General features: G+C 41.4%; 1 protein-coding gene across 2 annotated transcripts in view; it reads left to right on the forward strand.

Moving 5' to 3' along the window:
* LOC121285190 (von Willebrand factor D and EGF domain-containing protein-like) overlaps positions 1–23,760 on the forward strand; it is a 311,018-nt gene that overhangs the window by 135,667 nt on the left and 151,591 nt on the right. For both annotated transcript variants that reach the window (XM_041201452.1, XM_041201453.1), the window contains exons 10-12: positions 3,583–3,856; positions 9,783–9,997; positions 12,698–13,641. In XM_041201452.1, the coding sequence (XP_041057386.1) occupies positions 3,583–3,856; positions 9,783–9,997; positions 12,698–13,641 (1,433 nt within the window). The remainder of the gene's footprint in view (positions 1–3,582; positions 3,857–9,782; positions 9,998–12,697; positions 13,642–23,760) is intronic.

Below are 23,760 nucleotides of genomic sequence, written 5' to 3' on the forward strand. Positions count from 1 at the left end.
AGAACTGGTGTCAATTCAGCCTAAAAAGTCACGGGCATAGGGCATTCAATTCTCTTTTGTCAGCTTATTTGCTTATTTATTAGCAGCACCAGATGCTAACTAAGATGTGTCTCGGGAAAACGCTAGTGATGTGAAAGGAAAATTATTGTATGTCAAATTTAAAGGGAATGTGACAATTAAAAGGTATCAGATTGAATTTTGGGGCAACCCCTTGGCCAGAATTGTTCCGTCGGCGAGTTGGGGGTGGGGCCCGCTCACTGAAGTGAAAATGACGCAGGGGAGAAACCCCTGACGTCATCCCGTTCCATTTAAATATTCCGGAAGGCGGGCGGACAATGAAATCAGCTGCGGGCCTGCCGACCTGTCAATGGCCAATTGAGGCCTTTGACAGGGTAAGTCAACTCAATTAAAGGCCCTGCCCGTCCAACCTTAAGGCTGGCGGGCAGGGCAGGAGCCCCAGCGAGCTTCTGAAAAAACATGAAGGATGTGGTTTCATGTCTGTTTTTAAAAAGTTTAATAAGGTTTAGTCATATTTATTAACATGTCCCATCTTGTGTGACATTGTCACATGACGGGGACATGTTAATTTTTTTTATTTTTCTATTTTTGATGTCTATAAAGCTTTCACCGATCTCCCTGAGACAGCACTTAGTCTCAGGGAGATGTGCGCTCTTTCGTGCGCATGTGTGAAAGAGCGCACTTTGACAGTTGGGGAAATCCCTCCCCCTCCTCACAGGAAGCGCTTCCCATCAGGCAGCCTGCTGGGCGGGCCTTAATTGGACCGCCCACTCAAAATGGCGATGGGGCCTGCTTCGGCGGCGCCAATCGGCTGCCCGCCCGCTGCCAAGCCGGTCGGGCCTGCCTGCCCATCAAGGGTAAAATTCTGCCCCTTGTGACGTTAAGGAAGTGCTTAAAATCAAAAGCAAACTTAAATTTCTTCCTACTTTTTTCCTAACGTTAAAGAAATAGCTGAGGCACCAGGACTCTGCATGTGCAGGAAAGATAGGAAAAATGGAAGGAGTGATTAAGAGCAAAATTATTCAATGATCAGAGAGAATATAATGAGAGATAACTTAGGCAGTGAAGATGTTACGTTAGCATTAAGAAATAGAAAAGGATTTAAGAATGTAGTGCAAGTTGTGTATAGGCCCCTGGTAGCAGCAATGAAGTGGTAGATTGCAGAGGTTTTAGACAAGCATATGCATCAAAGGAAGCATGATTTTAATGGGGCAGTTTAGCTTTCATGCAGGTTGGGATAAGCAGAGTAGCATGTCAAACAGGTTATGAATTCCCTGAATGTGTCCCGGACAGTTTTCTGAAGCAATGTGTCTTAAAGCCAAAAAGAAGCAATGCCACATTAAATTTAGTGATAAGTAATGAGCCAGATTTCTTTAATGTTGCTTGGACATTTCAACACAGGTTCAATCCAGTGTTTGAAAGGGAGAAATGGGAACCAGCTACTAAGATTTTAAATTTAGGTAAAGCTGACTTAGTTGGGATGAAGCAGAGACTGTCCATAGTAAACTAGGTAAAACTGTGAATGGGTAAAATGAAAGAAGAGTAGTGGAAGGTGTCCAAAGACTATCTCCATGGTAGTGTGAATTGCATGGGCCTTTTATCAATTAGAAATGCTGATTAGCTATCCTTGAGATCCCAACACTTTTTTTATCTTGTAAGTAAATAGAGAGTTTAAAGCATAACTGTTTACAACCCAACATTCTCAACACTTCTGGGACTTTGGAGACTTGGGCCCGGGCTTTCTTGGAGATGAAAGGGCTCTGTCCCTTAGCTAAAATGGCACCAAACCTCCAATTCTGGAAGTCCTTTCCCCGAATCCAGCACCCACCATTTTCACCAGGGTGGGAGGGCACATTGAAAAGTGCAGCTGCCTTCAGTTAGTTGTAAGCTTCATCACCCAGGTTTCTGAAACACAACTCATGGGCTTTATACATTTGAGAAGAAGGTCTAAATCTACCTGAGTTCTTTGGTGAGGTCAGCTACTCTCTTGGGGAGCTCAGGTACCTTTTTGGATAGCTTTCAAATGCCAAGTGATGCAAAACTTCCAGAAATTATATCACAGGTCTGTGGCTGACACCCAAGGGAGTTGGAGGGTGTGGCCTGTGGCCTTGGAAGGGCGGATATTTTTGTCCCTCGTGCTTCAGCGCCCAGGTGGCAGGGAGGGGAGTGTGCTAGAGAAGGGAAGAGTGTGCACTGTGGCAAAGAAGTTACAAAATGGGGATGGCACATTGACACATTTGCACCATAGAGCAACATGAGTGTGACCGATGTGAGGCCAAAGGGAAGGTGCCAGGACAGAAGTTAGAGGCAGCACATTGCTCACCAAGGAGGAGGAGGACCACCAGGTTTTACTGTGGGGTAATTCCCCATGCCCTTTAAATACTTGAAAACAAACACCCAGCCAGCAGTAAAAAAAAAAACATGTGCTTGCTATTTCACTCTTTGTTGACATAAGGATTAGTGCTGCCTTTGACTGCTTCCACAACCTACCATTACCTCAGTGGCAGGCCTGTAAATTCATAGTTTGGTTGACAGCTCCAAATGGTAGCTGTTTTTGATGTGGCGCTATGAATACAAATGTATAAATTCATGTGGGATTAAGTACTTGAAGGAATTTAAATGTTATTAGTAAACACTTGAGGGATTTAAATGTTATCAGCGAGAGTGCTTTTGTAAACATAATGAAGTCTGCAATGAATGTTTAGAATTTTACTTTATTTCATTTTACCATGGCTCCTAAGGACTTCCCATGGTGGATACTGAATGAGATGGCATGGAGGGTATAAATCAAAGGGTGGTGGGTGGGGGGGGGGTGGTGTAGGTTGGTTTTAGGTGGCATTCAGCTGGCAGACGGATGATAAAGGGCTGTGGGAGGTCATGGGTTGATATGAGTTGACACTAAGTTAGCATGGGGTTATAAAGGGCCAAGGGTATGAGCGGGGGCAAGGGTTGGCATAGAGGACATAAGGGGCCATGAGGCTGTGGGTGGGTTGCATGAGCTGACATTAGTTGGCATGGATGGGGAATGGGCAGTCTGTGGTGGGGTGAATGGGTGTGAGCGATGGAGGGCTAGAGGGCTTATTTTTTTGTTTTGTTAATTTTATTGTAACTGGGATAAAGTCCCAGAGCATTAAGGTAAACACCTGCCTCAGCATTCAACAGCCCTGGTGGCTGCTCCTGAAGTCTTTCTGGGGTTGGCGGGCCCAAATCTTATTCGCACCCACTCCCCTCAGAAAGAATATCTGAAGATTCGGGGCATTTTCTCCTGAGTTGGGTTTGTGGAGTCAGTGATTTTCTCAACTTTGCACTCTCGACTTGGGAGTGAAAACTCAGACTTCACAATCTATCCATTGTTAGCACACAGGCTGCTGCCACTGTCTCCAAATATAAACACCTTGCACTTTCTTCTCAGTAAAACAATCTGGGCCCCCTTTAAGCTCTAACAGCCAAACCTCCCAGGCTTGCTGTCAGGCAGACTTCAGAAGAGGTCACATGACCCCCATCATTTTACTTTAAATTAAAGACACAGTCCCAAAATATAACAAATGTGTCCTTGTATTGCAGACGCTATGACAACCATAAAACTGGGACTTTTGTGCTGTACAAAAGCCTTTTGCGAGAATTTGAAGTCCATGTGCGTCAGTGGGACTGTGGCAGCCGCCACTATGCTGTATCGTGTAACTGTGGAGTGGTTGCCAGGGAAGGCGATGACATCATTGCATTTGACATGTGCAATGGGCATTTTCAAGAGACCAGGCCTCATCTGTCAGTCAAAAGCAGTGGATCAGAATCACATCATGTCAAAATAATGGACGCACACCAGGGAAAGAAGATCACTGTGCGTATTTTATCTTTTAATCATTACTCAGTTGTTCATCTGAATACGTTTTTGTTTTTATTGATCAGATATAAGCAAAATTACAGTTTAGCTCATAACATTGAATCAGCAATAATTTTTCCATTCAAATATATAAACCAAAAGAAATCACCCTATAACAATTATAGTCATGATTGCAACACTAATCATATGATATTTGGTTTAAAAAGCTACATTATGATAGAGCTTTCATCATTTAAAGCGGGCTTTTTTGATTCAAGGATGCCTTTCAATTGGATTAGTTGACCCCCACCATCTAAATTATAATACTATATAATACCCATAATATGAAAGTGCTGCACACAAAGAATATTTTAGCAATGCTTTTATAAAGACTGTGAAATGAGTGTGCCAGCTTCTCATAGCAGTCTCTCTGTCCTTAGAATGATGTTTGACAATGTTACTCGTATATCATTCTCCACTTCCAGATGGGACCTGTACTTTGTCTTCTATGTTGTCACAGTAGAAAATGATGTTTTACACATATACATTTTTGGGAAAGATTGCAACATTTTTATTGCTTCTTTGACCAATTCTGCGTACTCCACAGCAGCAGATTGTAATATTAGGGTGTTCAGGGTTGAAAGGGTTAATGCCCACATGATGATGTAATAGACATTTGACCAAGAGTTAAGAAGGAGAATGCTCATGGCTCAGACTGAGTAGCACCTGTAGTCTTATATACCTGTTTATAGTTATGTTCACCCAATAAACCAATTATTACTCAAACATCCCTACATCGCTGCAGTCGTTCCTTAGCTAGTCTTAACCAACATACAACACAGATGACCAAAACTGGGAAGGCATTCATTCCTGATTTGCAGCCAGTGAGCATAGGGCAGTTCCACCAGCTTCTCTTATGGTTTTCCACTGAGGCAACAAGATGTCTATCAAATGTTGAAAATGGATCACAAACCCAATTGCACTTTTCTGTTTACATTTTCAAAACAACTACTGAGGAACTCAGCCAACGTTGTAAAATGAGCAATGCTCATTTCTTGCACATGGACAATTGCCGTGGCGCATCCAGAAACTCAGCCGGCCCTGAGAACATATCTGAAACTCCATTGCTCATTCTAGCTCTCCAAATCTCAGTTTTCTTCCTAAATGTTGCAGTCTTGTTCACTTACTTCAAGTATGTTGGCTGTAATGAGGAGTCATATTGAGCCTACACCACGTGGACTAGAGTGGTTCAAGAAGGCAGCTCACCACCACCTTCTCAAGGACAATTAGGGATGGGCAATAAATGTTGGCCTAGCCAGAAATGCCCACATCGCATGAATGAATAAAAAGTTGCTTGTGGAATCGATGGGCAGTCGCTGAAATGGCCTTCAACCCCCACAGCCTTGCTGATCACTGCACTTGTTTTGTAGGCCTTTTGGATAGTCTCTGCAAACCCTAGTTTGAGAACCATTGCCATGTGGTGCTGACATTGTGATAAAGATAAAGTCTTCATAAATTGATTGAAAAAATATCTTAGTATTTATCAGCATTGTATATTGTCATACAGTGAACATAAGCCATCACACTTTGAATCACTGTTGACACCTGTTAACAATTTGGTGGTTATATATTGGTATATTTTCTTATCCCTGCCCATGTTGCTTTGTTCTCTGTGTTTTTAAATAAATTTTAGCTGAAAATAAATAAAATTGTAGCACTTGAGCCATTTCATTGCCATTTAGAATATAGAAATGATCTTTGTGGGCTTTATAACACAACAGTAATTCCAAAAACAACTTAATGCCATAGAGTTAATTATAAAATGGCATTACCATAGTTGAAATTGATCAAGCAAAATGGGTTTGTTGACATCCTGTATAATGAGGAGTTATAATAAGGATTTTTGTTTTCTATGCCCATCAACATTAATCTGAATTACATCTCATTTTAATGAGCACATAACCAATGTTTATGGAGTGAATAGAAGGACATATAGGCCTAAATTTTCAACTCGGCAGGCAGGCGCAATCGGCGGGACCGGGGGCAGCCAGGAAACGGACCGCTGACTGCAGCCAGCCCCTGACCACGATTTCACCCTGGCTGGCCAAATAATGGCTAGCCAGCGTGTAGCGCATGCTGAAAAGCTCAGAGCTGCTGGGGGAAGTGGGAGGATGGTGGGCAATGATGTCAAGATGGGCGAGCACTGACAGAAATCTCCCTGAAGGCAGAGAGCTGCCTCAGGGAGCTGAACACCAGAAACCCAGGAAATAAAAGTTTTTAAAATTAGGAAATAAAAATCACAATTAGGCACCTGAATATATAGATTGTAAAAACGCTGTGCACAGATTTCTATTTGTACTTTATTTAATAACGGAAACCTCATCCCACCCTTGGATGAGGTTTGATGAAAAATGTAAAGGTCACCTGGCCGATTCGTCCATCCACCAACCGTAAGGTTGGACGGGCTATGTAAAATGACAGACAATTGCGCAGTTAATGGGTTTAATTGTCCTCTTAATTGTCGGCGGGTGCGCTTCCGACTTTTGTGCACACCCGCTGATCCAAATAACGCATGAGCATGGGATGATGTCAGGACACTCACCCGACGTCATCTCGCGCGATTTCATGCCCAGTCGGGTTGGGCACGCGCCCGCCTGATCAGTGTAAAATTCAGTAGCTGTTTTGACTGCAGTTTGACACACTGCAACTTCACACCAAAGATAGACTTTTGAAATATAAATTAAGTTGGGAAGACCAATTGACTCTAAAACAAAGTTGAGCAATCTCACCCCCTCTGCTGTGACATAGTGGGCTGGATTTGTATGATCGAGATGGTCAGCTCCAATTGGGAACTTTCCCAGCTCGGTGCACCTGCCTCAGGAAAAAGTGTTTGGTGCAATTGTCACTCTTGGGGGAATGAGTGCAGGATGGAGCCGGGCCTGCTGCCCCCGGAAACAGATGAGAGGCGGCCACAGGTCCACCTCGATTCTCTGGGACTTCATCCCAGTTATTTTGTTAAATACTAGGCCTTTCAACCCTCATCCCTCACCCCCCCACCAACTCCCCATGCCCCTTCCATGCCAATTCATGGATAACCTATGCCCCCATTCACCACACTTTGCCCTTGTTCCCTCCATTCCACTGATCCGATATCCACCATAGGCCATCCTCAGGAGCTTTGCTGAGATGAAATAAAATAAAGTTCTAAATATTACAGAGTTCACTATATGAAACAGTCTCATTCATGAAAGCCCATTCAATACATTTAACTTTTCTCAAGTACTTAATCCCTTAAAGAACATAAAAACATAAGAACTAGGAGCAGGAGAAGGCAATTCAGCCCCTCAAGCCTGCCCCGCCATTCAATTTGATCATGGCTGATCTCATTTCAGCCTCAACTCCAATTTCCCGTCCTCCTCCCATAACCTTTCAACCCATTACTAATGAAAAATCTGTCTATCTCCTCCTTAAATTTATTCAGCGTCCTGGCATCCACTGCACTCTGAGATAGTGAATTCCACAGATTCACGACCATTTGAGAAAAGTAATTCCTCCTCATCTCTGATTTAAATCTACCACCCCTTAGCCTAAAACTATGGCTTCTCATTCTAGAATGCCCCACAAGGGGAAACATCCACTCCACGTCTACTTTGTCTATCCCCTTTAGCATCTTATATACCTCAATTAGATCTCCTCTCATTCTGCTAAACTCTAGCGAGTATAGGCCTAAACTGCTCAATCTCTCTTCATAAGACAAGCCCCGCATCTCTGGAATCAATCTAGTGAACCTCCTCTGAATCACCTCCAATGCAACTGCATCATTCCACAAGTAAGGGGACCAAAACTGTGCACATTACTCCAGGTGCGGTCTCACCAATGCCTCGTACAGTTGCAACAACACTTTCCTATTTTTATACATTATTCCTTTAGAAATAAATGCCAAAATTCCATTTGACTTCCTTCTTACCTGCAGTACCTGCATACTAGCTTTCAGTAATTCATGCACGAGGTCACCCGGATCCCTCTGCACTGAAGCATTCTGAAGTTTCTCTCCATTTAACCCTCGAGGGTACCCTTGCCAATTTGATTAGTCCAGTCTATATGCATATTAAAACCACCCATGATTATTGCCGTGTCTTTCTTATATGCTCCCAGTATTTCCTGGCTTATACTGTGCCCCATTGCTGAACTACTGCTTGGGGCCCTGTAGATTGCTCCCATCAGCGACTTCTTTCCCTTGCCATTTCTTATTTCTACCCAGACTGACTCTACATCTTGCTCTCCAAACAAAGAAACAAACATTTGTATTAATAAACCCACATCAATAACATTAATCTTTTAATAACCTCTTTGAGTTGCCCTTCAAATTGTGAACTTACAGCCCCCCCCCACTGTGATAATGATAGGTTGTGAAAAGCAGTCAATCAGTAATAATGCTATAATGTTAGCACTTAGCGTTATGTCAACAAACATCTATTGAAACTGCTAGAACAGTTTTTTACTCTCACCAACACAGGCAGGCAGATTTTTGGTAAATTTTAAAGGGCAGGCAAGATAAATAACTTGACAGCTTGACAGTTCCTTATCTACCCTTCACGAGTATTTGCATCTCCACCATAAAGTTGTGGAGAACATATTGCAGGTTGAGCATTCTGGAGCAAAATTTTGCCTGCTTATCCTGTGCACTGAGTTTGAATAGCCCAGCTGATGTGTAATTTATGCCTCTGTGTATCATGCCCCACTTTCCTTCCCCTACCAATTAAAATGGGATCTGCTAAAAAAGGGAACAGGACTTCTAGACCCAAGTTATGTCTGCCATTTTTAAAGATCCCTGGACTCTCCATGACTCATTGAATATCCTGCCCAGTTACTCTAGATTCAGGCTGCATGTTGGTCCAAAGTCGCTTACATTGATGCAACCACATTGTTGCTGGCACAATTTTGTGGGATGTTTGATATCAAGAAAATCTAGCTATAGTAAATCTTAGTATGATAACCATTGGAAACTATACACAAAACAGTTTATACTGCACAGTGTTGCAATAGCTCTCAGGTGTTAAGCTGTAAAACCTGTCTCCTATACCAAGAATTCTGTTATATCAGAAATCCTTATACACCTTAAAAATAACTCATGATCCCCCACTCATCCCAGTGGCCTCTTATGGACCCTATGCCAAATTAGTGCCAATTCATGCCACCCCATGTCCTTTCCACTACCCTTTTCCCTTATACCCTCCATGCCAACTCATCTAGTATCCACCAAGGGCAGACCTCAGGAGCCATGCTGCGATGAAATAAAGTTCTAAATATAGTGAATAGTAATAGTGAAATTTAAATTTGACTAAATCTTTCCAACATGTTCCTAAGTTTAGAATAGCATTTTCTGGTAGTTGATGAATTGAGGAATGTTAATTCATTGAAATAAGTTAGTTTTTTATATGCTAAAGCATTAACAGTAAGACTACTTTAACAAGTATTTAAGGCAGATATATCCTGTAAATGTATCAGCCATTTTTGTTTATTTTTTAGGCAGTATGATAGCTTATTGATTGTCATATACGAACTTCTCTTACTGTCTGCAATATACACATCAGCAGAAACCACAGTCCGCTCCAACCAGGATTAGCTGTGTCATTCAAATATTTGACAACCCTTGATTAGACTGATTAGAGGTAAAGGAGGAAGAAAGCAGTACTTTTATTGGCATGTGAAAAATTCAGGGAAACTCTATGATGGTCTTTGACCAAAATGTGATCTCTGCAGATATGTTTCCACTTTGATTATTTATTATAATTAACGTGCTAAACTAGATATTGCAATGTATTCCAATTTTCCAACTTTAATTTGCTTTTTTGAACAGTAACTATTAGTAACCCAACATACTTAAAGCAGCGGATCACATTCTGTTACAGTTTTTGGATTTTTCTGGTATCTATTTCCATAGATCATGTTCCCTTCAGGGGCATTTGTCCGCGCAGATGTGAGTGACTGGGGAATGAGCATAACAGTACGGGCGCCAAGCATTGATTTCAACAACACTCGAGGTCTTTGTGGGATCTTTGACCGCAACAGTAATAATGACTTCCACGGTACCGATGGAACTCCAATGGCAGGTGCACATTGGAATAACGACCCCAATGATTTCATTGAGGAATGGAGGTATGCATTGGAGCAGAACAGCAATTTTTGATCTAACAAAAAAGATGCAATGCCAATTTAAAATGAAGCTTTAAACAGTATAAAGTGTTGGATCACACAACTTTTATGATAAATTGACTGGTGATGAATGGCTTCACATAATCCCTGCTGGAAATACTTCACCTCAGAAAAGAACAACTTTGAGGTTTATATGGCACTTGTTCCAGATATGTGTTTCATTTTAGAATGTTTCGCTTAAACACTAACCCTTATTTAATAGTTTTTACATTTTTTTCTAATAAGAACATAATAGCTCAAGAAATAGGAGCAGGAGTAAGCCAATCAGCCTCCAAGTCTGCTCTGCCTTTCTGTATAATCATGGCTGATCTTGTACCTTAGCCCCACCTTCTCACATTATCCCCATATCCCTTAATCCCCTGATTATCCAAAAATCTGCCGAGCTTTTCTTGAATCTGCTCATGTTAACTTCTTGTGAGCATGTACAATGACATCCAGGCCTCTCTGAATACCAGCATTTTCAGTCTGTCACCATTTCCTTGCATTTTGACCAAACTTGGGATTATGTCACATGGGGGAAAATTTTCTCCCCGTTGGGGGAGGGGAGGTTGGATGGGAGTGTGTGCAGGCAGGCGCGCAGCCGATTGCCGCCTGCAATAAGCCGCGCGCTGCCATTTTTCGCTAATTAAGGCCCCCCAGCACATGCGCGAAAGAGCATAGGAATCCTCCTGAGGCACAGAGCTGCCTCAGGGAGATTGATTTGGTATGTAAAAATTTTAAAAAAGGGAAAAAAAAAATTAAGACATGTCCCCTCATGTGGCAGTGTCACATGAGCTGGGACATGTCTATGAATTTTTTTGGAAATTTTTATTAAAGCTTAAAAACCCTCATGAAACTTCATCTCACCCATGGATGAAGTTTCATGATAAATGCGAAGGCCGCCTGGGCTCTTCACCTGCCCGCCAACCTTAAGGTTGGACGGGCAGCTCAGTTAATTATTTCAATTGGAATTTAAATGGTCTTAATAGGCCTTTGACAGTTTGGCAGACATGCAGCCGACTCCGGTGCGAGCCCACCGAACTCAAGGCGCAGGATTTTCTGCCTGTCGGGCGGGTTGGCCCGACCCAATCTCCGGTGGGTGGGCAGCCGATCCCCGATGGAGAAGCGGGCCGCACCGCCATTTTATGTGGGGCCCGCCAGAATGACGTCCGGCTGTGCGCTTCCTGTGTGGGCGGGGGGGATTCCCCAAAAGCGAGAGTGCGTTCTTTTGCACATGCGCACAAAAGAGTGCAATCTCCCTGAGGCTAAGTGCTGCCTCAGGGAGATTGCTTCCACTTTGAAAAAGGTTAAAAATAGAGAAAAAAAAATTCCTTAACATTCCGGGACAGGTTCATAATTTACATTATAACTTTATTAAACTTTTTCAAACCCTGCATGAAACCTGATCCTGCCGCCGGATGAGGTTTCATGTTTTCTCTATTTGCCGCCGGGGCTCCTGGCCTGCCCGCCAACCTTAAGGTTGGACAGGCAGGTCCTTTAATTGTTTCAATGATCCTGTCAATGGCCTCAACTGGCCATTGAGAGGTTGGCGGGCCCACAGCTGATTTTGCTGCACCCCTGCCTTCCTGAAAATTTAAATGGGACGGGATGACGATGGGGGTTCTGCCCGACGTCATTTTACATGTCGGCAAGCGGGCCCCAACCCATTCTCGCCAACGGCAAAATTCTGCCCTAGATCTGAATGACGTGCAGTGATGTCAGGACGCGTGCCCGACATCACCGCACATCTTTTTACACTTCGGTGAGCGGGCCCTGTCCCTGCTTGCCAACTCGAAGATTCTGGCCATGATGCACTACCTCTGAGAGCCCTTACTGTACATTCAGACACTATCAAATCAACTTGAAATTGGCAGGAAATTAAAGTTAAGAAAGTAATTTACAATAAATGAAAAATGTTTTGAGCTCCAACCTTTTCTATGCACTTGACATTTGTTAGGATTAGATGTTTACAGAAAGTAAATTATTTATAACATGGCCAATATAATTCAGTCACCATAAAACCATTGGTCAATGAATTATATTATGAATATTGCTACTTGTTTTCGGATTAATGTTAACCATTCTTGTGTGCAAATGCTAAAAAGAATGTAAGCACTTGTTTACCCAAGAATTTAAGTGCATTGAATTTCCAATTTCGATAGTTGCACAATTCAAACTCACAAGGAGTTCAAATCAGATTGTTCCAGCAGTATACTGTTGTTAGTGAATAATATTGCTGCACATATATCAACTATTTAGGTTTATTTATGAATGCTAAAGAGCCTGTTGTACTATTTGGAGTTGCTTAACATTACTCGTGCTTTTGCTTCACATCCTGCGGTGTGACATGAAATGCTGAGATCATTTTAATGCATGCAGTGCTCCTTTGCATTACTTTATGGTAATACAAATATAAGTCATAGGATATTTATTGCTGGCAAGAACTTACTGTGCTAATGCACACTTCTTGTTGATATTCCAACTAGGCATAACATGCTTTTAGTAGCTCTCTACTCCTAGTAATTTAGAGTTTAATTTAAAATAATAATCTAAAATCATCACATTAATTGAATGCATATTCTCAAACTAAATGTTTATATATGGATAAGAATAGTGGTTTGAAAGAGTGTTTATTATTTAACTTACTTGGTGTGCTTGTTTTAGAATACATCCAGGGGAAAGTTTATTTGACAAGTCTCCGCCAGCCTCTGTGAGAGAGAAAAGAAGAAATTATTGCAATTGTCAGAAGGAATATACAATGTCACTCCATTCATTTAACAAGTTGACCAATGGATACGGTCATTCTCATCAATCATCTTGTTGCCAGGCCTACGACAATGTGGATTTTACTTCAATGATTCCTTTTTTGGATATTACTGCAGAATACATACGTAATCCTGAACTGTCATTGTTCAAAAAGCGTGATGTAACCCAGTCTTCTGAAATGTCAGAGGGACATGCACATTTGTTAAAATATGTTCAAACTCAAGGCCTCAAAGGCAACCTATTTACTTCTACTGATCAGTCAGTGGGATTTTCCAGTTGGCCAGACATAGTTGATTTTATTGAACCAAAGGTTAGATTGCGTAGAGTGAAAAGGCAGGGTTATTACGAATACCTACCAATATTCACATTCCAGAGCCTAAGTCAAACTGATCTGGAAAGCTTTACTTACTTTTTCCCAGAAGACCATTTATCCGCAAACCGGCCAGATGTGCAGCCAACATGGCCAACTCCAAGTGGATTGACATCAGCCAAGGCCCTTGAAATTTGCCAACAAGCCATAAGAAACTCTACAATTGGTGTACTGTGTCAAGATCTTCTTGGAAGAAGGCTCATTGAGGCTGTGGACCTATGCATTTCAGACTTGCAACTTAAAGATGATCTTGCTTGGGAGGAAGGGATGCTGGCATTTCTTAACAACGAATGTGAAAGAAAGCTTTTAGAAAATAGGGTTAAATGGACCCATGGAACAGATGGTCCACAAGTTGATGAGATTGTTACAGCTCTCCGATGTCCTAATCTGTGCAGTGGGAATGGACAGTGTACAGCATGGGGCTGCCAGTGCTTTGCTAAGTACAGCTCCTATGACTGCAGCATTTCTAATGGTAAGCATAAAAATATTTTAATTGTTGTAACTTCTTGAACAGAATATTGAACTTCAAAAGTACAACTTCATGTGCCAAGAGTTAAAGGTTCATTAAAGTTTCACAAAATCAAATTCCTCTTTAAACAGACTGGCTCTTTCAATTGCTTGTTTTACTGGAACAATCAGTTGTAAGCGATAATGCTTTGCAAATCATGCTGCAGTGGACAAATGTTCAAGTTCAAGTGCATGCAATTCATAATCCAGTCTACCAGAACTGTAAGAGGATCAGAACCAAATCCAGGCTGCTAAAAATCACAGGTCCCATCTTTAGTTCTGTGGAAATGTAGAATTTTGGTTTTCTTTGATTATATATTTTGCGATTTGAATAAATGTCAATACTAGCTTGTTGCTTAATTCTGTTGCATTACACACGTTCAGGTCAGGCTGAAATTCTGGCCCAGATTTTATCTTCCCCTTACTCCCTTTTATACATGCTGTGCAGGTTTGTTTTCAGCTGGATCAATACAGAGAAATAGCTGGCTTCCTATCTCTCTCACATCTCATGATTCAGCCATTCGAATTAATATGCAGTTTAGATGGTCAAATATAAACACAGTATGATCAGATCTAAATTTTGGCTGTAAAGAAGAAAGTTAATTGAAAAAAAAATCAATGTTTGGATTATAATTTGGCACTCAACCATCCAAATTGTATCAAAGCTAAACGAATCGCTTCTGTATCCTCAGTGTTTAACTGGGGGAAATTGTGTCCCATCAAAGACCAGATATCGAACAAGCTGTCTCAAAACAGAGAAGGATCGGGGGGGGGGGGGAGGGGGGGGGGGAGGTGGTGATCCCATAGCACTTCACAGAGTCTTAATCAAAGAAAGAACACATTTTACACATGATATATTACATCCTGTAAAGCAAGTTAGAATTTTAATTGTCTTCAAGATGTAATTGATCCTATTGTACAATTTTGTACTAGGGATGTTTAATGGTGCCTCTCAGAACTGTAACATCTTTGTCTAGTATCATCTTCAGTTTGTGTTAAAAATAAACCTGGTCACCCATTATATATTTCTCCAATAGTTTTGCATTAATGATCTAGTGTTGTCCATGGCTTCAGATAATTCCACTTTCATTGATATTTGCTGAAGCTGTAATCTGTTACATAAAGAAAAAGTAGACTAACCAAAATAATGGAAGCAAACATGAGGTCTGCTTGCACACCAGTAAAATATTTGCTCTCTGTTGGATAGAACAGATGTTGTCTTTTTATATATTTGTACTTTACCTGAGATTATGTGATACCTGGTCAGCAGTTCCTGTTGAGAGCTTCTATTGCATTCATTCAGCTTCACATAGCTTTTTGTGATTTTTCCAAGGCTGGCAGCTGGTGTTGGTTAAATGTCTTTTAAGAAATGCTAATTTGAAGTTCAAATGCATCAGGAACTTGGCTCCAACCCAACTGCTGCAAATTGATTCTCTCTCAGCAACATGCATTTGGGAAAACATGCAGTACATTTTTGCACCTTTACTCAATTTTTATTTGAACTGCTCTGACCAGAGAACAAAGACAGGACAGATGGGATTTGGGCAGTGGCATTAGGTTAGATGTGGCATAGCAGCTGCATGAGTGGATGGAAGCCAGGAATGAGACAGAGGCTGGCCTCTTGGTTGGATATTGGCAAATCAACAATGTGTATTTATACTGTATATTTCGCCCAACAAATCATCCCAAAGTGCTGGGCAGGGGAGCATTTGAATAAGAGCCAGGTTAGAGTTTAGCAACAGGTGAAGTGCTTGTAGAGAAGAACCTTCAGCTGGCTTTTGAATCTGGGGTGAAGGTCAGGAGGCAAATGGAATCCCAGCATGAAGAAGTGTGGCAAGTTATTCGGATTTTCAAATTAGTGTGTATTGCCTTTAGCAACTCCCAATCCAACTCAATGTTATTTTGTTGAGAAGTGAGCCCTTTTCTCCTCCTAGTGGCAATGTTCCAGCAGGGTGACATTTTCACCCACGCTTCCAATGATGCTTCAATCCTAACCCAGTTTCCTGAGTCACAGTTTATCTGGTTTGCATGACAGTCTTCCTGTGTGATTCCCGCTGTGCAGAAGCAACCTGCCACCGCCCAACCACTGCTGCGGCGTTAGATAATGTGGCTGGGCAATTAAATGGACAGAAGCATCTCAAAGTTCAGTTAACTTGCCATCTTTTAGCCCTTGGGAGGCCTGCAAAGCAAGGATGTGGTTGTTGAAATAAATGTGTAAAACCTCATACATGCACACATATTTAAATAGAGAAACTTGTTTACTGTTGCACAAGAACTAACAGAGACTGCTATATTGCAGTAAAAAGGCACTTTGTTGTGTAAGGTAAAGTGATTTGACAGAACAGTTGTTTTTTATTTGGAGTGCTACATGTCTAATCCTCTGTTGCTTCGTACAAGTATCTTTGGAGTGAAGTTATCCAAAGGTACATGTAGCTATCTTACATATAGCAAGCCCTTGTTAGTAAAGAGGTTTAATAAAGAACATTTATTTGGAGTGTGTGCTTAAAGAAGTCAACTGACTGTGAACTATATTAAATGTGCATGTGCAAATTAAGAGCGTGTACTTCTTGCAGGGTTGCTTTTTGTCTTTGGTTGAAGTAGACTGCTCAAATTGTCATTCAGATGGAATAGATCCGGAAGCAGGAAACCACTATGACACTATCCAGTGTAGGAATTTTAGATTCATGCAGAGACTTCTGATCTTTCTGGTGCCCACACCGTGTACATGCTGCAGGCACAGAGCAGGTCTTTTTGCTTAAGGGCGACTAGCTCAAATTTTCTATCCAGTTGGATTTCAGCAATATATAGTGTTTTATGGCTCCTGGCGCAATTTGCAACTCCAGACTAAATGGCTAATACAAGTGAGGAATTTAAAGTAACTAATATCAGCAGAGAAAATGTATTAGAGAAATGTAAGGGATTGAAAGCCAACAAATCCCCAGGATCTGATGTCCTACACCCTAGTATTTTAAAAGAAGTAGCTGCATGATTTTTCAAAATGTCCTAGATTATAGAACAATCCCAGTGGATTGGCAGTTAGCATATGGAACACCATTACTCAAGAAATGAAGGGGAAGAAAACAGTGAGCTACAGGCAAGTTAGTCTGACACAGTTGTCAGGGAAGCGCTGGAATATGCTATTAAGGAATTCTTAATTATATATTTAGAAAATCATAGTATGATCAGACAGAGAGAACATGGCTTTACAAAAGGGAAATTGTTTGTTACAAATTTAATAAGAGTTTTTTTGAGAAAGTAACTAGTGAAGGACAGCCGATGAATTTAAAAAAAAGACTTGCATTCATATAGTGTTTTTCAGAACCACTGGATGTCTCAAAGTGCTTTACAGCCGATTAAGTACTTTTTCAATTGTAGTCACTGTTGCAGTGTAGAAAACATGACAGCCATTATATGCTCAGCAAACTCCCGCAAACAGCAATGTGATAATTACCAGATAATCTCTTTTTTGTGATGTTGATTGAGAGGCAAAGGCCAGGACATCGGATAACTCTCCTGCACTTGTTCAAAATAATACCATGGGGAGAATTTTCTCTCCATCGGGGGTGGCGGAGCGGGCGCCTGCCCGCGATCGGCTGTGCGCCACCATTTTACGTAGGTGGGCTAATTAAAGCCCACCCAGCGTGACATGCACCCGGAAGCGCTGAACGCTACCTGTGTGGGTGGGGGGAGTAGGCTGAGTGGGGCATGCGTGCGAAAGAGCACAGGAATCTCCCTGAGGCACAGAGCTGCCTCAGGGAGATTAGTTTGATTATCAAAAATTTTAGTAAAGAAATAAAGCATTTTAAGACATGTCCCCTCATGTGACAGTGTCAGCTGGGACATGCCAATGAACTTTAGTAACATTTTTAATTCAATTTATAAACACTTCATGAAACCTCATCCCGCCCGTGGATGAGGTTTCATGATAAATGTGAAGGCTGCCTGGGCTCTTCGCCTGCCCGCCAACCTTAAGGTTGGATGGGCAGCTCTGTTAATTATTTTAATTAGCTTTTAAATGGCCTTAACTGGCCTTTGACAGTTCAGTGGGCGCACAGCCGACTCTGGTGCGCACCTGCCGAACTAAAAATCGGAATGATGCGTGGTGATGTCAGGACGCATGCCCCACGTCACCGCATGTAATTTTAAGCGGGGCCCGCCCCCGCACGCCGACCTGAAGATTCTGACCCATGGGATTTTTTACATCCACCCAAGCAGGCGGACGGGGCCTCAGTTTAACATCTCATCCAAAAGATGGCACCTCCAACAATGCAATGCTGCCTTAGTCTGGCACTAGGGTGTCAGCTTTGATTTTTGCGCTCAAACCCTGGCTTGGGACATTAACCCAGTACCTTATGATTCAAAGGCAAGGGTGCAATGTAGTATACTTGGATTTCCAAAAATCCAAAAGGCATTCAATAAGATGCCTCATCAAAAATAAATATGCAAGGTGAGGGCTCATGGACCTGGGGGTAATATATTAGCATTGATTGGTGAATGAACAGGATGCAGACAGTAGTGACATGAACATATCAACAGACAAATTAGGAGCAGGAGTAAGCTGTTCAGTCCCTTGAGCCTGCTCTGCCAGTCAATATCATCATAGCTGATCTGGTTGTGGCCTCAACTCTACATTCCACCTACCCCTGATTCCCTTGTTAGTCAAGAATCTATCTACCTTTGCTGCAAAAATATTCATTAACCTCCACTGGTCTCTGGGGAAGAGAGTTCCAAAGATTCACAACCCTCTGCGAGAAAAAAAATTCTTCTCATCTCTGTTTTAAATGGGAGGCCCCTTATTTTTAAACTGCGTCCCCTAGTTCTAGTCTCTCCCACAAAGGAAAGCATTCTTTCAGCATCCAACCTGTCAAGTCCCCTCAGGATCTTATATGTTTCAATAAGATCAACTCTCAGTCTTCTAAACTCCAATAGATAGGCCCAGCCTGTCCAACCTTTCCACATAAGATAGCCCCCATCCCAAGTATCAGTGAAGAACTTTCTCTGAACTGCTTCTAATGCATTTATATCCTTTCTTAAATATGGAGACCAAAACTGTATACAGTATTCCAGATGTGGTCTCACCAAATCCCTGCACAACCTGTAGCAAAACATCTCTGCTTTTATATTCCATTCCCCTTGCAATAAATGACAACATTCCACTTGCCTTCCTAAACACTTGCTGTACCTGCATAATCGCTTTTCCTGATTCACGTACCAGGACACCCTGATCCCGCTGTACCTCAGAGTTCTGCAATCTCTCTGAATTAAAATAGCATACTGCTTTTCTATTCTTCCTGTCAAAGTGGACAAGTTCACATTTTCCCACGTAATACTCCATCTGCCAAATTTTTACCCACTCACTTCTATCTATGTCCCTTTGTAGACTCCTTACGTCCTCTTCACAATTTATTTTCCTATCTATCATTCTGTCATCAGCAAATTTAGCAACCATATATTTGGTCCCTTCATCCAAGGCATTGATATAATTTTAAATAGTTGAGAACCCAGCAATGATCTCTGTGGCACTCTACTTGTCACATCTTGCCAACCCGAAAATGACCCATTTATCCCTATTCTCTGCTTCCTATTTGCTAACCAATCCTTTATCCATGCTAATACGTTATCTCTTACACCAGGAACCCTTATTTTACATAGTAACCTTTGATGTGGCACCTTGTCAAATGCTTCTGGAAATCTTAAGTACAACACATTCACAGGTTCCCCTTTATCCATGTTGCTTGTTATTTCCTCAAAGAACTCCAATAAATTAGCCAAACATGATTTCCCTTTCACAAAACTATGTTGACTCTGCTTGATTGCATTGAGATTTTCTAAGTACCCCGCTTTAATCTATTTAATAATACATTCCAGCAATTTCCCTATGACAGATATTAACTAACTGGTCTTTAATTTCCTGCTCTCTGAACAGAGGAGTCACATTTGCTATTTGCAAATCTGATGGGAACCTTTCCAGAGAATAGGGAATTTTGGAAAATTGAACCGAATCATCTACTATCTCAGCAACAACTTATTTTAAGACCCTAGGATGAAGTCCATCAGGACCTGGGGACTTGACAGCTTTTAGTTCTAATAATTTTCTCAGTACCCTTTCCCTGGTGATTGAAATTGTTTTAAGTTGCTCCCTCCCTTTCACCTCCTAATTCACAGTTATTTCTGGGATGTTATTTGTATCATCTACATGAAGACAAACAAAAAATATCTGTTCGATTCATCTACCATTTCCTTATTTTCCATCATTACTTCCCCATTCTCACTCATGAGAGGACCACTGCTCACTTCACTTACTTTTTTTCTTTTTAAATATCTGTAGAAACTCTTACTATCTTTTTTTGTATATTTCTATCTAGCTTTCTCTTGTACTCTAAATTTCTCACTGCTTTTATCCAGTCTTTGCTGCTCTTTATATTCTGTCCAATCTCCTTCCACTCATCTTTGCAGAATTAAATGCTTTTTCTTTAAAATTTGATACTACCTTTAACTTCTTTAGTTAGCCACATGGTGTGGCCCTCCCTTACAGTCTTTTTCTCTCACCTTTTTTGAGTATTCTGAAATATCTCCTTAAATGCCTGGCACTGCAGCTCTGCTGACCTAACCCTTAACCTAATTTCCCAGTTCATTTTAGCCAGCTCTGTCTTCATGCCCTCACACTTGCCCTTTTAGGTTAAAAGTTTTTTTAAAAAATTAGTCTTAGATCCACTCCTCTCTCCCTCAAATTTTTTTAAAAAATCATTTACGGACTTGGGCTTAGCTAGCTAGGCCAGTATTTATTGCCCATCCTTAATTGCCCTTGAGAAGGTGGTGGTGAGCTGCCTTCTTGAATTTTTGCAGTCCATGTGGTGTAGGTACACTCACAGTGCTGTTAGGGAGGAACTTCCAGCTGGTGAAACTGGATGTGAAATTCAATCACCTTATGATCACTGCTACCTAAGCATGCCTTCACTATGAGGTAATTCACTAATCCTCATTCCAGATTGCCAGAACTCGTATAGCCTGTTCTCTGGTTGGTGCTAAAACGTGCTGCTCTAAGAAACTGTTCCGAACTCGTCATCGAGGCTACCTTTGAAAATCTGATTTGTCCAAATATGTAGATTAAAATCACCCATGATTATCACCATACATTTGTCAGAAGCCTCAATTATTTCTTCCTGTGGTGTGGTTACAGTTATGCTGCCTATATACCACTCCCACAAGTGACTTAACTTTACTATTTCTCATCTCTACCCAGATTGTTTCTACATCTTGCTCTCCAGAACTACAGTCATCTCTCTCTATTGTACCAGTGTCATCCTTAATTAAAAAAGCTACCCCTTCACCTTTTCCTAGCTTTCTGTCCTTCCTAAATGTCATGTACCCTTGAATATTCAGGTCTCAGCCTTTGTCATCCTGCTGCCATGTCTCTTTAATGTCTATCAGATTATACATGTTTATATCTGTTTATGCTGTCAGTTCATGTGTTTTGTTAGGAATGCTACGTACATTCTGATACAGAGCCTTTAGTTCTGTCATTCTACTTTTTTTATTAACTCTAGCCTTATCTGCTGGTGCATTCATAGGTTTGTACACTCTGTCCTTTCCTGCCATGCTCTGATCATCATTTCCCCTATTCCTACCTTGCCCTTTTGCCTTGTCTTCTCTTTTTAACTTATTACATCTTCCCAAACTTGATCCCTTGCCCCTACTATGTAGCTTAAAGCCCTCTGTACTGCCCTAGTTATATGACTTGCCAGAACACTGGTCCCAGCATGGTTTAGGTGAAGACCATCCCAACAGTACAGTTCCCACTTTCCCCAGTACTAGTGCCAGTGCCCCATATATCAAAACCCATCTCTCCTACACCAATCTTTGAGCCACACATTTAACTCTCTAATCTGATTTGCCCTAAACCGATTTGCTTGTGGCTTAGGTAGTAATCCAGATATTATTGCCTTTGAGGTTCTGCTTTTTAATTTAGCCCCTAGCTGCTCATACTCCCTCAGCATAATCTCTTTCCTAGTTCTACCTCTGTCATCGGTAACTATGCGGACCACGACCACTTGATCCTACCCCTCCCTCCGCAAGTTGCCCCCCAGTCCAGAGCAGATGCCATGAACCTTGCCACAGGGGATGCAATGCAGCCATCTGGATTCCCACTCTCAGCTGTAGAGAACTGTGCCTATCCCTTGACTACCCCTTTATCCCCTTGATAAATGGGCCATTTTTAAGTTGGCAGGCAGTAACTAGTGGAGTGTTTCAAGGATCAGTGCTAGGACTTCCGCTATTTACAATCTATATTAATGACTTAGACAAATAGATCAAGAGTAATGTATCCAAGTTTGCTGTCGACACAAATCTAATTGGAAACGTAAGCAGGAGGGTACAAAGAGGCTTCACAGAGATATAGACATTTAAGTGAGTGAGCAACAAGGTGGCAGATGGTGTGTAAGTAAGTGTGAGGTTATTCACTTTGGTAGTAAGAATAGAAAAACAATATTTTTAAAAAAGTTTGAAACTTCTAAATGTTGATGTTTAGAGAGACTTGAGTATACTTGAGCAAGGAACACAAAGAGTAGAGTACAGGTGAACCAACCAGTTGGAAAGGCAATTGGCATGTTGGCCTTTATTGCAAAAGGACTGGAATACAAGAATAATGAGGTGATGAGAGAGTTGTTGTATGATGAGAGGCTGAGGAAATTGGGCCAGTACTCTCTGGAGATGGAAGAATAAGTGGTGATGCCATTCAAACGTACAAGATTCTGAAGGGACCTAATAGGGTAGACACTGATAGGTTGTTTCCCCTTATGGAGAATCTAGAACCCAGGAGCACCATCTCAGAATAAGGGGCCGATCATTTAAGATTGAGATGAGAAATTTCTTCACTCAGAAGGCTGTGATTCTTTGGAATTCTCCACTGCAGAGGGTTGTGGATGCTCCATCATTGGATATATATAAGGATGGGATAGACAGAGCTTTGGTCTCTTAGGAAATTAAGGGATATGGGGAATGGGCTGGAAGGTGGAGTTGAATCAGAGGATCAGTTATGATTCTGTTGAATGGCAGAGCAGGCTTGGAGGCCGGATGGCCTACACCTGCTCCTATTTTTCTTACATTCAGGCACAAGGCTGTTCTTCAGAACATTTACGACAATATTTCTAACTCAGAGGTCTCTAGCCTTAGCCTTCCCAATTTACTTTGTTCAAAAAAACCCCAGCAATCACAGGCCAATCACTTTAGCTTTGATAATGAGAAACCTTTAGAGACATTAATCCTGGACACCATTAACTGACACTGGAAACAAGTATGAGATATGAAGTTGATGATTGTTTAAGAGAGTATAATTGATGTTTTGTATATAGATTTTGAAAAGGCATTTGATGAAGTATCACATAATAGACTTGTTGGCAACATTGAATCCTATGAGATGAATGGGTCAGTGGCTGTGTAGATATGTAAATGGCTAAAGGACAGGAAGCAAACAGTGTTGGTGAAGGGTTGTTTTCCAGACTGAATGGAAGTATACAGTCCCTCAGAGGTTGGATTTAGGACCACTGCTCTTTTGTATATATATTAATGACATGGACATGAATATACATGGCATAATTTTAAATTTTGCGGAAGACACAAAACTCGGAAATTTAGTTAACAATGAGGAGGATGGTAACAGACTTCTGGAGGATGTAGACAGATTGGTGAAAGGGGTAGGCAGATGGAAGATGAGATTAACGTAGAGAAGTGTGAAGTGATTCATTTTGGTAGGAAGAATGAGGAGAAACTAGAATGATACAATTTTAAAGGGGTGCAAGTACATAGGGAACTATGTTGTAAACACGCATGCCTTTGAAGATGGCAAGAGTAGTTGAGAAGGCATATGAAAAGGCATACAAGATCCTTGGCTTAATAAAAAGAGGCATGATTATAAAAGAAAGGAAGTTAAGCTAAACCGTTGTATAAAAAACTAGTTAGGCCTCAGCTGGAGTGTTGCAGCCAATTTTGGCACCACACTTTAGGAAGGGCGTTAAGGCCTTGGAGAGGGTGCAGAAGCAGGATGGACTTCAATACATGGAAAGACTAGAGAAATTGGGATTGTTCC

The sequence above is a fragment of the Carcharodon carcharias genome, chromosome 12 (assembly GCF_017639515.1).
Source record: "Carcharodon carcharias isolate sCarCar2 chromosome 12, sCarCar2.pri, whole genome shotgun sequence".
NCBI lineage: Eukaryota > Metazoa > Chordata > Chondrichthyes > Lamniformes > Lamnidae > Carcharodon > Carcharodon carcharias.